Source organism: Salvelinus fontinalis, chromosome 13 (genome assembly GCF_029448725.1).
Source record: "Salvelinus fontinalis isolate EN_2023a chromosome 13, ASM2944872v1, whole genome shotgun sequence".
NCBI lineage: Eukaryota > Metazoa > Chordata > Actinopteri > Salmoniformes > Salmonidae > Salvelinus > Salvelinus fontinalis.
The window spans coordinates 45947450-45959129 of record NC_074677.1 but is presented as its reverse complement, the minus strand read 5'-3'; the positions used below and the strand labels follow the sequence as shown (position 1 = coordinate 45959129).

The window sequence follows — 11680 nt, the reverse complement described above, 5'->3', positions numbered from 1 at the left end:
GACAAGTCTAAAGAAACATGATATGAAGAATAGAATACTCCGAGTTGTCCTTATGTTAGGTCCTGATATGGCTATGCCATATGGCTGTGGGCTACACTAGTTTATTTTATTTAACTAGGCAAGTCAGTTAAGAACAAATACTTACTTACAATGATGGCCTACCCCAGCCAAACCCTTCCCTAACACGAACAACGCTGGGCCAATTGTGCGCCGCCCTATGAGACTCCTGATCACGGCCGGTTGTGATACAGCCCGGGAACGAACCAGGGTCTGTAGTGACGCCTCTAGCACTGAGATGCAGTGTCTTAGACTGCTGTGCCACTCGGGAGGGTTAGTTCATTTAGTAGACAAGATTTGCTTAGAATTCCATGACATTATTTTATATTATTTTATAGTATGAAGAATACAATTGAACAAAGCTGAATTAATTAGAAAGGATATTTTCTCCAAACGATTTTCGCACATGCAGCTATTCTGTATTGAGTTAGATGTGCTGATGTCACTCAGGCAGTTTAAATGATTGATTGAGGACCTCTATGTAGTTGAATGTGATTGCTTTTATTAATTATGTTTATTTTGGTTTATTGTGTGCTGAATAAAATTGTTTTATACACATATATGTCCATGTTGTTTTATTATTCAGTTGTTATTGTAATCTATACAGGTCTCTCTTGTAAAATTGAGGAAACAATGGCAAAGTAATTCTGCTTTGAAAGTTGACTTCCAGACACATAATGAGAGAACACCCCACTCTAACCATTTAATCACCTTAGCAGAGCTGGTTAGGCTTTTTTCATGTTATCCAGAGCGTTGGTGACTGCAACTGTGCTGCTAGCATTAATAGAATTACGCTTTGTTGCCGACGTTTACTGACACCGGACATATTCAACGGGTGTTGAGCGTTCAAAAATCAGTTATTCTGTGCTCTGGCACACTTAGACAGAGTCTTTTGATATGAAACAAAACTAGATAGGTAAACAATGAATCCCAGCGCATGACGTAACGACGTTAGTTAGTGAGCCAGCCAGCTAACATTAGCTAGCTAACAGTACATTTTAACTTCAAATAAAAATACTTTGTCAAAATTAGAGTGTAATCTTTTATTAAGACATGTAGCTAGCTAGCTAGCTAAACAATGGACCATAATCACAACTCATGACGTTACTACCCTGCATGGATCTGCATGTAGCTAACCAACAAGGTTCTATGGCTATACTTAGTCATGCAAATGTGTCTGAGATACGAGAATAAGATCACACACATGAAGTTAGCTAGCAACCCAGCCAGCTAACGTTAGCTAGCTAACAGTACAGTTGAAATGAAACCACTTTCTGTCAAAATTAGAAACATGTAATATCTGAAAATCTTACCAGTATACATCATGGTTGCACGCGTCTCCTGTCTGATGTCATGCATGGTTGCCTTAGTTTGACGATGCAATCGAGACTGGTGTTTTCTCCATCTCCTTAGCTATCATACTCGAATCCCACTGATTTCAAAACTTGGTCCTCCAGAAGTGGAGAGCATACACATAATGTTAGCTAGCGAGCCAGCTAACGTTAGCTAGCTAACAGTACACTTTAACTTGACATTAGGTTTATGCAGTTTTACTACACAATCATTTCTTTAAAGCGCCGTTCGACATGAATACCTAAACATACTGACCAACTCCAGTAGACAGACGCATGCTATATTGTAGACCAATCCAAACTCCTCCTCGGCATGTCCAGCCCACTCATTATCTCAGCCAATCATGGCTAGCGGGAAGGTTGCTCACTTTTTTTGCGTCTAAACCAACTTGGCTTGTAATTTAACCATTTTATTCGTATTTACAGATGGCATACAAGTTTGATATTAAGGCACATAAAGGTTCACATGTTTGAGAAGGCATTTCTGGCATTTTGATTAAATTGTTTTTTTTATGTTCAATCAGCTCTCCTGTGAAGTCGTAACTTGCAACATACGCCTAGTTTCCTGAATCGTGTCATATACGGTCCGTTGAGGTAATATGGTCACTGCCCGTTGTTCTTCACACTACTGGGGTGGATGTGCTGGCACACCCTTGACTGAGGGTATTGCTTTACACTTTTCCTCCTCAGCCCTCATCTTGGTAACCCCTTGATGGCATGGCAAGCTCTGGATAGCTCTCCTGCTGTGCAATGAGCTTTGTCAACTCGTGTCACGCAAGCGAACCAAGCTAAAGGAGAGATTATCCACCCTCAGCATGACACCTTGGCCCTCTGAGCCTGGCCCGTGAGAAGTTAAATCTGGATACGACAGGCCTGCCTCTCAGAGTCATTGAGACTATCCAGAGTGCTAGGGCTCCTTATGCACGCTCACTGTATGGAAACAAGTGGATTTATCTATTGTGCTTAATGTGATTTCACAGCAGCCTTTTGAGCCGTTGGAAAGCGTAAAGATTAAATATGTCTCCTTTAAAGGGGAATTTCACCCTGGCTCTGCCACGGCATATAGTCATTACTACATTAACAACATTACATTTCTATCATAAACATCACAATTATCCAAACCACAACCTAGAACTAGCACATTTTCATTTGACTGGTAGAATTGGAAAGTTCCGACTCTGTAACGGTAGTCCTCCTCCTCTTCATCCGAAGAGGAGGAGTAGTGATTGAACCAAGGCGCAGCTTTGTGAAATGACATGATTTAATAAAGACACGACAAAAACAACGAAGACAGAAAACGAACTATACTTAAATTAACTAACAAAATAACAAAACGATGAAGACTGACCTGGACCATACGAACTTACATAAAACGCGAAGAACGCACGAACAGGGAAAAATAGACTACACAAAAAGAACGATGTACAAAACAAACCGAACAGTCCCGTATGGTGCGACAAACACTGACGCAGGAGACAACCACCCACAACGAACACTGTGAAACAACCTACCTAAATATGACTCTCAATTAGAGGAAAACGCAAAACACCTGCCTCTAATTAAGAGCCATACCAGGCAACCCTTAAACCAACATAGAAACAGAAAACATAGAATGCCCACCCAAACTCACGTCCTGACCAACTAACACATACAACAAACTAACAGAAATAGGTCAGGAACGTGACAGACTCCCTGTGTATTCGTCTGCTCATAGTGAACCATCAAGTCCGGCATTCAGAGCGAATGCTGATACCACCCCCTAGGTAGAGGGGGCGAGGCCACAAACTTGAATAATGCCGTTGTTCACCTTGAACAACCAAAACAGTCATCTCAGACAAGGTGTTTTTGAAAACGTTTGATTTTTACTAATTTTTGTCATCATGCCCTTGTGGTGTTCTGGGCCTTTGTGCTAATTACAAACAAGCGCGAACATGTGTTATCTTTCACCGTTCTACCTACCAGAGATTCACCCCAATTCTGCCAGTGGTTTGCGGCTATCAAGAATGATGCAGTGACAAAAGCTTATCAGAGGGATTTTAACGCTGAACTGATGGGGAATCTATTTCGACGACGGCTGACATTTTTTCCATTCACAACAAAAGTTACCTAGCTTGCGAGCCTAGCTGGGTAAGTTAGCTAGCTAGCTAACGTTACGGTCCTGAACTCTGAAAGCCATCAGCTAAATAATTGGGCTATCTTTTGATATACACATAGTCAATCCATGTCAACTATGCCATGGTAGTCACTGCTAGACTGGTAGCTGCCATCATCGGACTAAACGTGTTTGTTTATTCGCTCTATCTTTGACTGATGTTAGCTAACGTAAGCTAGCTAATGTTACCAAATAGCCATCTATTTCACCCTTGTCTGCATCATTTTTTGGGGGGGATATAGCTAACTCATTCTCTGTTTGTGTGTTGGTAGCAATGATGAATATGTACAGTTGAAGTCAATAGTTTACATACACTTAGGTTGGAGTCATTACAACTCGTTTTTCAACCACTCCACAAATTTCTTGTTAACAAACTATAGTTTTGGCAAATCGGTTAGGACATCTACTTCGTGCATGACACAAGTAATTTTTCCAACAATTGTTTGCAGACAGATTATTTCACTTATAATTCACTGTATCACAATTCCAGTGGGTCAAGAGGTTTATATACACTAAGTTGACTGTGCCTTTAAACAGTTTGGAAAATTCCAGAAAATTATGTCATGGCTTTAGAAGCTTCTGATAGGCTAATTGACATCATTTGAGTCAATTGGAGGTGTATTGTGGATGTATTTCAAGGCCTACCTTCAAACTCAGTCCCTCTTTGCTTGACATCATGGGAAAATCAAAAGAAATCAGCAAAGACCTCAGAAAATAATTTGCAGACCTCCACAAATCTGGTTCATCCATGGGAGCAATTTCCAAATGCCTGACGGTACCACGTTCATCTGTACAAACAATAGTACGCAAGTATAAACAACATGGGACCACGCAGCCGTCATACCGCTCAGGAAGGAGATGCGTTCTGTCTCCTAGAGATGAACGTACTTTGGTAAAAAAAAGTGCAAATCAATCCCAGAACAACAGCAAAGGACCCTGTGAAGATGCTGGAGGAAACAGGTACAAAAGTATCTATATCCACAGTAAAACGAGTCCTATGTCGACATAACCTGAAAGGCACCTCAGCAAGGAAGAAGCCACTGCTCCAAAACCGCCATAAAAAAGCCAGACTACGGTTTGGAACTGCACATGGGGACAAAGATCGTACTTTTTGGAGAAATGTCCTCTGGTTTGATGAAACAAAAAAGGAACTGTTTGGCCATAATGACCATCGTTATGTTTGGAGGAAAAAGGGGATGGCTTGCAAGCCGAAGAACACCATCCCAACCGTGAAGCACGGCGGTGGCAGCATCATATTGTGGGGGTGCTTTGCTGCAGGAGGGACTGGTGCACTTCACAAAATAGATGGCATCATGAGGAGGGAAATTATGTGGATATATCGCAGAAAGGAAGGAAGTTAAAGCTTGGTCGCAAATGGGTCCCAAGCATACTTCCAAAGTTGTGGCAAAATGTCTTAAGGACAACAAAGTCAAGGTATTGGAGTGGCCATCACAAAGCCCTGACCTCAGTCCTATAGAAAATGTGTGGGCTGAACTGAAAAAGCATGTGCAAGCAAGGAGGCCTACAAACCTGACTCAGTTACACCAGCCAAAATTCACCCAACTTATTGTGGGAAGCTTGTGGAAGGCTACCCAAAACGTTTGACCCAAGTTAAACAATTTAAAGGCAATACTACCAACTACTAATTGAGTGTATGGAAACTTCTGACCCACTGGGAATGCGATGAAATAAATCAAATCTGAGAAATCATTCTCTCTAATATTATTCTGACATTTCACATTATTAAAATAAAGTGGTGATCCTAACTGACCTAAGACAGGGGATTTTTACTAGCATTAAATGTCAGAAATTGTGAAAAACTGAGTTTAAATGTATTTGGCTAAGGTGTATGTAAACTTCCGACTTCAACTGTATGAATCGTCTATGGTTGATTAATTGGTTCTCAGACAGTCTCAGCTGGCTATCAATCTTGCTGCCAATTTAGTGATGCTAGTTAGCCAACAGCAAGCTAACAATATTGAAATATCCATGTTAGGTATGCTTGGCTAGCCAGTCTAATAGAGATCAACAATTGGATATATTTTGTATCTTGATTGTAATACCTCTTCTCTTTTTAGTTATAGGTGTGGCTAGCTACTAAATACCAAGCTACAATGTTACAACCAGCCACCTAAATCTTAGTTTACCAGCAAATGTTAGCACATGGCTGGAGTTGGCTAGCTAGTTAGACTGGCTCCTACTAACTTGTTATGAGCCCCTGTACTTCTACATCTGCATTGCTTGCTGTTTGGGGTTTTAGGCTGGGTTTATGTATAGCACTTTGTGACATCGGCTGATGTAAAAAGGGCTTTAGAAGTACATATATTTGACATTTTATTCATTGCATCTGGTCAGTTCTTTCAGTTTTGCCCAAAGGATTGTTGTAAGTGTCCACCTCTTTTTCAAAACAGCCCGCCTTGGGGAAGGGACGGGGGCTACAGCACGATGCACCGCCCAATGCAAGTTGTAGTCTTTCAGAGAGTGGAAAAAAATGTACATACTTGTACATTTAGCAATGAATCCACCAATAGGAACATCGCTGAAAGACATCCAATTGCTCTATCAAACAAGAACAACCATATCGACACCCGCAAAAACTTGTAGTTTGATCAGTATAACATAGAGCCTTCACGAAATGCCCCAAAGCAGGACTATATGTATTTTTAGACCCCCCCAAATCAATCACCGAAAGCCATCATAGGGTGTATCATTCATTGCGCTAAGCCCTGACCAGCCTTCCTCTTGGGCAATTATGTGTGAAACACATCACACTCTCCTATAAATGCCTCAGACATGATGAAAATAAGCCCCCTTTAAGACTGCTTCACTTGTGCCCTTATGTTGGCAAAGTGAGTGAGTGAACTAGATGCACTGTCAGTTCACCATTCGTGCCTACAGTTTGCCCAGGTTACCTTCTTATCCAACCCTGCCTTAATGCATAAGGTCAGTGGCAATACAATTGTCTCACTTTGGAGATTGTGGCTTTTGTGAGATATTGAAACTAATAATTGAAAAATAACTTAAGGTTACTTGCGTTACCCAGGTTCTCTGATATTATGAATATCTCACCACATTTCCCTACTTGCAAGAGTGTGAGGAAGTTCGGCATGCTCGGGAATGATCAGAGATTAAGCAAATGGCTCTTTAGTATGAGGGGAGGTAATCCCTCATTCGTCACTCGACCTGTCTGCCTCCTACAGACGTGTGTGATTGGTTCTTCGAGCTGCTTCGAGATTCTGGTAAATCCAACTGTGAGATAGCAAGTAAACTTTTAGTAATAAAGGTTTTAGTAATAAACACACACTTTTTAACTGAATTCTCTGGAGCTGAAAATGTCTGGCGCATAGTTTGTTCTATTTGTTCTATTCATGCTTCAAGGGTGGACGGTCAGCAGAGGAGGCGGGTGAGGGGAGGCTGGCTCATAATAATGGCTTGAATGGAGTTGATGGAATTGTATCAAACACATGGAAACCATTCCGTTTACTCCATTCCAGCCATTATTGTCAGCCCATCCTCAGATTTGAAGTCCACCAGCCAGTACTGACTGTCAGGTAGGATCAGAATACTATTTTTCCCTGCTATCTGTTGCCCATGAACTGAGCAACCAGGCTCTGTCTCTGCTGGTTGTCCTGCTCCTGTGTTCCCCCCTGTAGGTGACTCATGCTGGGCAGGGCCACCGGCTTGGGTGGTACCCAGGTCTGGTAGTAGGGACAAACCTTCAGGTGCTCCGACATGGACGGCACGTTGTCTATAAAACGCCACAAATCTACTGTAGAGAACAGATGACTGAACTCCCACACCTGGGGAGCGATACAAGATGAGAGGAAATGAAAGAGGAGAGGAGAGGGTAGGCAGGGAGAGAGAGGAGAACATGGTAAATGTGACAAGTCACAGAAGGGGGTTACGTTTCCATTTCACTGCATTTAACTTACTCGACAGACTGTTGTCATTGTAAACTCCAGTGCTCTTACCGTTTTGGCCTTCCATTTGGCCACACCAGACTTGTAGGTCTTCTTTTCCCAGAGGAGAGACACCATCCCCCTGTCCTGCAGCAGAGAGGAACACACCTCTCTCATGAGGCGGGACACAAGGGCCAGTTGGGACAGGGACAAGCTGTCCAGGAAGCTGGCCATGTGGCACAGCACCTCGGATGGCAAAGCACTCAGAGAATCGCAGTCCCCTTCTCCCCTCGACCGCCTCCTCCTGGGGGTTGGGACAGGTTCTGAAGCAGACTGTGACTTGGAGGGTTTAAGGGGCTCTGGTCCCTCCCCTTGAGGAGCTGGGACGGTGGGTCGGAGGTTGAAGATGCTCAGTTCCTGGCTGTAGGTAAAGGGTCAGAGGCCAGGATTAGGGTATGGTAATGAAAACACCTCTCCAAAAAACATTTGCAATTGGAGGGGATGTACTGAATGACTGTAAATACAAATACTGAACTATATACAAACACTGGTTTTTCCACAATCAGAGCATGAGTTGTGAGTAGACAGTTGAATGGTTCTTACTTGTAGGTGACCGTGGCAGGTTGTTTGAAAGGCTCTAACCTTCTCTGGCTGTAGGTGCAGCCCAGGTAGGCCAGGGGACACCTCTGCTCAAACCAGCCACTAGCACACGTCTGAATGTCTGTGTGCACGTTCCTGAATAATGATAACAATGTTTCATTTTAGTTGTGTGGAAACCATTACAATGGAGGCTATACAGCAATATCAGGGCAACTACTCAAGGCTACATGACATCACAGGGGCCCAGGTACCTGAAGTGTTTGGGGAACTCTTTGCATTGGAAGTGTTTGGGGTACCTGAAGTTTTTGGGATACCTGAAGTGTTTGGGGAATTCCCTTCGTTGGAAGGAGTGTCCACAGAGGAAGGTGAAGGCGGAGCTAGCCTTGTTGTGTCGGCTGGAGGTGCTGCCCGCATGCAGCTGGAGGCGGAGCTTCAGAGGCCTGTCCCTTGTCAGGTCTGCTAACGTCGTGTCTCGTCTGAATGGTGCCGTCTTGAAGGAGTGGGTCTGCATCCCCATGTCCACATAAAGCCCGTCCTGTCCACGCTCCTCACTGATCTTAGAACCAGGAAGACAGAGAGAAAAACATCTCAGATCGCTCAAGAACAGCTCCAAGAACCTTATCTGGGCAGAGAGAGTGAGAAATCTCCACCAATTGTTTATCAGGGGGTACTCCGAGCTGGGTATGGAACCCGGGACCTTGGCTTGTCAACCCAACAACTTAGCTGTCACACCAACAGATCCAAACCACTTGATAAAGTAGCCAAGTGTTGCATTAACATCGCTATAATATCTTTATGTGCTGTGGATGTACGTATTGTATTTCTGTTCTGATAGCTGTGAAACGTATGCTCTTTTCTTGAAACAGCATTTTATTGCACCTAGCACTGGCACTTATTTGAACCTGCTGAGCTCTTCTGATACCTGATGCCCCATGACCTCTCTCTCTGCGTATCCCAGTAGTGTGCTGTCAGCCTCGTCCGTCCACCAGGACTCCTTTAATGCCCCCAGGTCAGACGTATCCACACAGGCCCAGGTACTCTCGGCACGGGCTGATGCGTCATAGTAGTGGACACTACGCTGCTTCTCACGGTAGCTGACAGGGACCTGCAGGGGAACAATGATTAATAACACATACAGTAACATGGCTACATGACATTACTTTACAGAGATGTGTGTCTGTAAGTGTTTGTATCTGTGTGTACGTGACCATGCATATGCCTTAGAGAGAAAGAAATCAACAGAACTGCATCATGTTTCTGCCTGCCCTTATTTTTCACATTGTGTGTGAAGTCAATGCAGGCCTCAGTTCTACCTTCCACCCTTACCTTGAAGGAGTACAGTGTCTGAACAGGGATGGGCTCTATGTTTCCATAGACAAAGTCTTTTTCCCGTGGCGTGCAGGCATCCATCTGGCCAAAGGTGAGCAGCATGCGTCCGTGGTGCACTAGGTACATGTTGAATTCCTGGGGGGTGACCTCCTTGGCCATGCGCTGCAGGACCCCGTCCTGCCACGGGGCCATACCTGTAGTCCCTGTGGCATTACGGTTGTCCTCGGTCCCCCTTGGTCTCCCTGGAGCTTCTGGAGCTTGCAGAGCGCCCATCAACCCTTCTGCATCTCTTCTCTCCTTCTTCTCTCTGCACGACTGCTCCTCCAACTCCATCCAATGGTTCCACTCCTTCCCTTCCCTGCCCCGGCTGTTTTTAGTGTCCACATTACAGCCTCCTTTATCCATGTTGAACATCCTCTCATACCTGTTGTATCTGTCAGAGCTGATGTCTCCCCCTGGTTCCTCCGCACCCACATCTCCCTCCTCCTTCTCCAAAGAAAAGTCTGACAGGTCTGTCACTGCTGTTTCTGGAACGCCTGGCGTGGAGAGAGAGGATACTAATGAGGGAAAACAAGTTATTGTAATTTATAACAAAGTTGAAATAAAGTTCAAATAACATTTTGGATTTGTCCAGAAAATCCAGTTACCAGATAGGACAAATTATGGCCTATCTTCACTCCACCCACCATCAGCACCCGTACAGAGGGTGGAGGCCCCATTTCTTGGATGCACTGTGGCCCAGTCTTCTGTCTTCTCCTTTTTCTTCTCTTCTTTCTTCTCCTCTTCCTCTCCCTCCACCTTCACTATCATCTCTGGGTAGAGAGTCTTCATCTTCATACGTGCGAACAAGTGTCTCTGATCATCCAGGGCCATGGCCAGGTCCAACTGTTCTCCTGCCTTCTCCTCCTTCAGCAGGTTCTCGTGCAGGGTGTGTGTGTGTGCGTGGACATCGAGGTGTGTGTTTGCGTAGGCTTCATCGGCTGGCCAGCGGATCCACTCCATTGAGCAGCACACCACACTGGCGGGACAGACCTGCAGGTGGCCCGCCTGCCAGGAACGGGGCATGATGATTGGACAGCCGAAGGCGGCGTTGAGGCATGGCACCTTCTCATTGGGGCAGAGGAGCACATGCTCCTCCTCTTTGCACATGTGGAACAGGGCTCCACACAAAAGGCGGCAGGGGATGAGCACACAAGACACGGAGATCTCCACGGGGGCCTTACACCGCCGGCTGTAGCAGCTGTCACAGTGGCGATGACCGGCAGGACGGGGTGGACGAGAGGAAAGGCAATGACGTCTCTGATGGAAGAGGGATGGAAAGAGAGAGAGAATGAAAGAAAGTGTGAGGGGAAGAGAACACAGTCAAAACTACTTCACCTCTCACATATTTTAAGTCATGGGATGGCATAGTCTCCACTTGTACACTAAACATGAATTGTAAACACGCATCTAAAGTCTTGTGGGCTAGACATGGTTAACTATTTTGTATAGGGAAACAGCATCAACTGTTTCACAGAAGCTCCATAGTACACCTTCCCCACAAAAACATTATGACTAAATCAATTCAATGAAAACATTGAGAAATGTTGTTCAATGTGGTTGTATTGTGGTTTTTACTTTAACATGCCATAAAGTAAGCTTCAATTTAAATAAAATGAAACATACCATGTTCTTATTCTTCAGTTCAACATTGATCAACTCAAATCCCTTTAAACAGAAAGACATTTTGAATGCAACCTTTACTTTATACTTAACCTTATATTATAATGTAAAACTAAAAAGTTTAAAGCTTTCAAACCACAGACTCAATTGTTACACAACTGTCTTATAGTCCATAGTCTCAAAATTACCTGAAGTAAACCATTTCCCTTGTGCCGCTACAGTACTACTGCATGGTATCTGTCCCTTCTGAAGATCATGTGTTAGTGCTATAAATAGGCCAACGTGCTGACTGAGAAATGCTACACAGCCTGTTCAAAAACATGCTCTGGTTACCAGACAAGGGCTGACCCTGGGTCAGTTGAGAACTCAGTTATTCAACCAACCAGTGCGACTGAGTGATAGGGAGAAACTTGTGAGGAACCATAGCGATAGAGATCCCTACTTGGAAATAACCTGTTTTTGCATGGACATTGCCATTGAGGACTTCCACCATTTTAAATTAGTCAACTGGGTGGGACTAAGGCTTAAGGAAGGATCAAAAGTTACGTATGTAACCATGGTTATGTGAGCTATTTGGATCACTCCAAAATATTGGTATCACTCTGCGGCAGAGGGATACATCCGCGAGG

At 44.1% G+C, this 11680-nt stretch overlaps 1 protein-coding gene across 1 annotated transcript; it reads right to left on the bottom strand.

Annotated features, from left to right (window-relative positions):
* Positions 1-1098: 1098 nt before the first annotated feature.
* On the bottom strand, positions 1099-11114 carry fbxo40.2 (F-box protein 40, tandem duplicate 2). Its single transcript, XM_055941339.1, has 8 exons — positions 11055-11114; positions 10076-10688; positions 9387-9925; positions 8983-9165; positions 8375-8616; positions 8064-8195; positions 7533-7881; positions 1099-7361 (listed from the first exon to the last, which is right to left on the bottom strand). The coding sequence occupies exons 1-8, from the start codon at positions 11112-11114 to the stop codon at positions 7140-7142; spliced, it is 2340 nt and encodes a 779-aa protein (XP_055797314.1). The 3' UTR covers positions 1099-7139.
* Positions 11115-11680: the final 566 nt, after the last annotated feature.